The sequence below is a fragment of the Centruroides sculpturatus genome, unplaced genomic scaffold, assembly GCF_000671375.1.
Source record: "Centruroides sculpturatus isolate CEXI.00-Female unplaced genomic scaffold, Cexi_2.0 scaffold515, whole genome shotgun sequence".
NCBI lineage: Eukaryota > Metazoa > Arthropoda > Arachnida > Scorpiones > Buthidae > Centruroides > Centruroides sculpturatus.
Window position 1 is genome coordinate 67,167 of NW_019384913.1, and position 5,765 is coordinate 72,931.

The 5,765-nt window shown below is 35.2% G+C and overlaps 1 protein-coding gene across 1 annotated transcript; it reads left to right on the plus strand.

Moving 5' to 3' along the window:
- The first annotated feature begins 2,206 nt into the window (after positions 1–2,206).
- Positions 2,207–4,930, plus strand: LOC111631700 (POTE ankyrin domain family member B2-like). Its single transcript, XM_023376006.1, has one exon. The coding sequence runs from the start codon at positions 2,452–2,454 to the stop codon at positions 4,801–4,803; it is 2,352 nt and encodes a 783-aa protein (XP_023231774.1). The 5' UTR covers positions 2,207–2,451; the 3' UTR covers positions 4,804–4,930.
- The last annotated feature ends 835 nt before the right edge of the window (positions 4,931–5,765 follow it).

Sequence of the window (5,765 nt, forward strand, 5' to 3'; positions counted from 1 at the left end):
ATGTCGCTCATGATCACACATTTTTCCAAACTTGTATTCAGACATATTACGTGTAAACAACAACCAAAACCCGTTATAAAACGATATGCTAAATTCTTGGGCTATGTAAAGGCTATAATTAAATATTAGAAACTGATTAATTTGATTAGCGGTAGGCAGTTATGCTGCCATCTTGTATTAAATTTAATGACCAATTCCAAATTAAATTTTAGAAATACTCGTGTGCCTTTTGTGGGAAATTTCTGAAACTTTGCAGAGAGTTTTTGTATTATGGAGATTGATACAATTAAATTTTGGTGGTTAAAGGTCGAGGAGATGGGGAGATAGAGGAGAGTCGTGTGTCGTACTTGCGTTTTCTCCCTCTTTTTTTTTCGTTCTGTCCTGTGGACATTAACAAAGCCGATAAGATGTGTGTCACTCTGTAAGTATTCGGAGTATAGGCATAAAGAAGGATGTCGAGTAGGATTGGACTTACTGACGATTTTACTCGTTAATGGGGTGAGATAAAAAATCGGAGCTGAGTTTAAAGATTCATAACTTTTGAGTTCAAAAAGATCATTTTAAAATCTTTGCGCCAAAAATTACATCATTACTCATGCTCAGTTACAGCGCGTACAGTTTTCGTGAGTACATTCGGAAAAATGGTTTTAAAAGAGGATATATTAAGAAAGCGCGTTGTACAAATGTACGAAAATAAAACGAACCACTCAAAAAAATTGATGATGGAGTATTTTTCAACCGAAAGCCATAACAAATCAGTTGTATATAATATTTTGAAAAGATATGAAGTATCTGGAATGTGGAAAACGCCAAAAACTGGAAAAAAGTCGGTTGTTACGAATGCCAGAAACGAAAGAGCATTGCAGCAATGTTTGACTAGAAAAAGCAGCTAGCTGGGCGAGGCAGCTTAAAAATGTAATTGTTATTGAACATACGTAGGTATGGACATAAAGAAAAAGAAGAAGACCTTCCTTTCTTTATGCCCATACCCCGAATACTCACAGAGTGACACACATCGGCTTTGCTAATGTCCACAAGACGGAACGAGGAAAAAAGAGGGAGAAAACGCAAACTAACGGGACTAAAAATAATTTGGATTACAATTAGTGATACAAAATTTTCACAAGGAAAAAGGGACAATTCAAAAAAAACCTTCTACATTTTTCAGAACATTTCCGAACAAGGCTTTAAACAAATAAATGAAGTTCCGAATAGATGGCAACTCTACTTGCTACAGAATTTATTTGTTAACTAGCTGCAAGGACCCGCTTCGCAGGGCAAAAAGTAACGATAGTGAAGATTAAGATAATTACATTATAGCTAATCTTACCCGTTTTCACAGAATGCAAGAATTACGTCCCCCGTTTCCAGACTAATTAGAGAATTTTTTACGTTTAGTCAAACGAACTATTTTCAACGTTTCTGGAACGTTTACAATCGTTCTATAATCGAACCAATATTCGAATTTTATGTTCGAATTTAATTCGAACAAATTCGAACAAAACATTCGAAATAGAAAGCCACTTTCAACCACTTTCAGCCTCATATCTCCCGCACCCTTATAGCTATCGAGACGCAACCACCCCTATGCACGAACGGAGACTTGGGGCTACCACCACATACAAACACCATTCACGTGAGATGTGTAGTTTTGGCGGAAAAGTGAAATATAGGGGCACACATGTCCATTTATATATATATATATATATATACCGTATTACTGTTGATGAGGATATGTTTGTCTTATACAGTATATATATATTTATTTTTTTCTCAAATTCCAATCAATTCAATACATACTGTATATGAATACATTTATATGTAATTTATAATTTTTAGTATATTTTTCTGTAAGTGGATATAAAACGTTTGCTATTCATTCGAATAGAATAGGCAATTGATGGAAGAAGTAAAGAAATCAGCAGGCCGCTCAGTGAGACACGGCTTGGGGTTTGGATCGATTCCAAAATTTTCCTGGATGAATTTGGGACTCGACATATCCTATTTCGGATATGTCGAGTCCCGAATTTCGGATATGTCGAGTTTCGGGACTCGACATATCCTATTTCGGATATGTCGAGTCCCGAATTTATCACTAGCTGCCGTCCATTGTGGTAGGCAGAAAGCAGATTACCTTAATTGTTCATAGGGCTAAAAATTTTAAAAATATTTATATCTGATAACAATGCAAAACAAACGTAATTTATATTAATGCATTGTAGCATCAATAATTGTTTCAACAACAATCGATAAGAAAATAAGCTCATATTGTTCGCATCTGCTGTCTGCCAATATTTTAAAGTAATTGTGAGTGCTCCCCGCCTCTTTATTCTTCTGGAAAAAATATTGTTAAAATAATTAATATTGATTTGGATAACAATATACTAAAGCGAAAAGATCTGAAGAAGCTTCTCAAAAGTTTTCGGTGACATAAACCATTAAATAAAAATTATGGCAGCACCTTCTGTACCAGAAACCTATGCTGGTTATACTGTAGACATCAAAAATCAGAAAAAAACTTTCACGAAGTTGCATCTCGCGTGTTGGTTGGGTAAGGAGAGCGATGTTAGGAAATGTTTGAAGTCAATACCATGGGACAGCAAAGACGATGAAAAGCGAACTCCATTACATTTAGCGGCAGCAAAAGGAAATGTTGCAGTCATCGAAATTCTGCTTGAAAAAAATCCTAATGTAAATGATCAAGATATCAATGGGAAAACGCCACTAATGAAAGCCATTGAGGGTTATCATGAAAAAGCTGTATATTTACTGATTCAAGCAAATGCAGATGTTAATTTGACAGACAGAGGAGAAAATACAGCGATTCATATAGCGCTGAAAACTGGCCAATACGATGTTGCACAACATATGCTTCAGTATACAACTGAAGTTAATATTGCTAACAAAGATGGAATTACTGCACTTCATATCTTAGCTGAAACTAAGTGTGTGAAGCTAGCAAAAAGATTTATACACCACGGAGCCAGTGTGGAATCAAAAGATAAAAAACTGAGGACCCCTCTTATGCTCGCTTGTAAGAAAGGTTATTTTCCGATGATATCGCTTCTTCTGAAGAACAGGTCGGATGTAACTGCAGAAGACTCCAAGGGATGGACTGCTTCTGATTATGCTTCGATTGCGAAACATACACAAGTAATAAATATCTTAGAGCAACATGTTAGAAGTGGTATAAATACATTTACTGACGAAAAAGAATCGGAGAGTAGCACAACTACAGATGAAAGCGAAGAGACGGAAGATATAAAACGCAAAAGGAAAATAAAGCATAAAGCCTCACTCGAAAGAACTGTTCCTATTCTATTCGAAACAGATGAAGTTTTATTTCAAAGAGAAAAGGCTAAGAAACGGCGTCATCATAAAAAAGGAGAAAAATATCGATCAGAAATCGGTATCCATAAATCAATATCGAAACTAGGCGAGCAAAAAATTGAAGATGAGGGGAAAACAGAAGGTCAACCTTTAGCTGTTCCAGATATAGCAACTATACAGTTATCTGCTAATCAGTGGGGAGATATTCAATCATGGCTTAATCGTCAGCAAGATATTGACCGGAAAAAACGAGAGCAATGCGAACAGTTAACAGAACATGTTAAAAGACTTTTGGCCGAAAAAAAAGAGCTAATCGCTACTAAAGAACATCTGGAAAAAAAATTCACAAAACTGAAGGAAAGTTTTGATAATGTTGCTAGTAAAAAAGAAGCTGAAATTTTGCAGAATGAATTGATTGTTTTGAGAAAAGGCTTAGACGACTTGCAAACAGAGCACAGTAGGATTCAAAAAGAGAAAGAGATACTAGAACGAAAGTTAGATGATCAACAAAAGACTGAAAAAAAATCAGGTGCAGCCCTAGCAGAGAAAGCAGAACAACTAAAAAATAAAAATCAAGCCCTTCGAGATGAACTAACTGATATTGAAAATTATTCTCGAACAATTATCGAAGATATAAATAAAAAATGCAAAATGGCAGATGAATTAGTGAATCATCTAAAAGTTTTGTTGAGAGGCACTTACAAACTTTTAGAAGAAAAGCACACACAAACGAATAAAGCTATGAACGAATTAATAATACAAGAAAATCTAATAAACGATGCCAAAGAAAGTAACGTGCAAGTCAAAGAAGAGAATATGCAAGTGGGAAGAAGTATTGGCGAACTGGGAATGAAGATCAGTTTGGTGAAAAAATATTTAACAAAAATTCAAAAACAGATGGAAAAACAATCACTGATGAAAAAGCTTGTGAGCGCCGGCGTCATGAATGAACAAGGTGAAGATATTAATAAAACTGTCATTCAAACTGTAGATAGCGAAGAGATCAGGAAAAAAGTTGGGCCTTCAAAACAGAAAGGAGAATCGGAAGAGGGGTCTAAGCAGACGAATAAACTCAAAAGTATAAGAATTAAAGATATAGATTCGAAAGAAGTCGATGAATTGGAAGTCGAACCAAAAATAAAGGAATTAGCATCTCAGAAAATGGATCCCACAGGCTTAATGTTTCCAAATGTGGATGGTCCAACAATATGCAAGACGTCAACCCAAGCTGTTCGATATTCGTTGTTAAATGAAAAAGACGAGGTTACATTGGAAGATCTTGATTTCTGTCGTAAAAACTATCTTTCTACTAAAACACCAGCTTCTCTTCCTTACGGCAACGACATAGAGGCTTCTGACACGAAAACAGGACCCACTACTGATGACGAAATACCAGTCTCTTTGCAAGCTAAACTAGCTTGCGTCATTGCTAAATACAGTTATTGTGATGAAAATGACAAAAAACCGACTTAAATTCTCAACAATTGAATTAAAATCTAAAAAATAATTTAACATTAATCAAAATCGAAGAATTATTCGGATTTGTGAAATAAAATAAATAAAACAAAATTGCTATATCATTAAATTGATAAAATTCATATGTACTGTACAATCAACACAAAATTTTCCTATGTAACTAATTGGCGTAACCGGTAGCCTTTGACAACATACCTGTGTCAACCTTTGACTTCCTCTTGGGAAGTCTGCGAATAAGCAAATTTTTATTTTGCGAGCATGAGAAATTATTCCAAATATCCAACTGCAAACATATAATTTCTAATGTATATTTTTTAAATCCTTCGTCCAATATCTTTTCGTGGTATGTTAGAGAATTGTGCTCTGTTTTTGCACATTACTAATTTTCTCTGTATATGTATAGCGGATAACGTGGGAATTACACGATTGGTTTGGTTTCATTCGATTACGGCAACGCAACACATGGGCGATCAGCCGAGGGGGAAAATACCTCCCGAGAAGTCTTTCATGAAAAAGTGAGCCCTAATTATGTGTTACTAACGTGAAGGAAACCTGGCAAGGCGAGGCGCGAACTACACGACCAACTACCAGTGTTCAGTGGTTTTTTTATATCTAATTGGCCACTGCTGGACTAGGAATTATACGAAGTTTTGTTGTTTGATAAGTACCACAGCAATAGTGGCCAAGTGTTGAATTTTGATTAGTAATTCGTGAGACGAACAATTACTGTTTGTGAGCACAAAGACGTCAGCCAGTGACATAAGTTTCACGTAACACCAAACATTTCTATTATATTAATGGATATAACTCTGTCGAATCACTTAAACTTGTGACTATAGTATCTCGTTTACCTAAAACTAAGTGTTCTTTGAATTTTATTTGTTTATCAAATTTATTCATCTTATTTTGGTCTATTTACCGAAGGAAAATATTATTATAATTCCCCTCCTAAAGGTTTC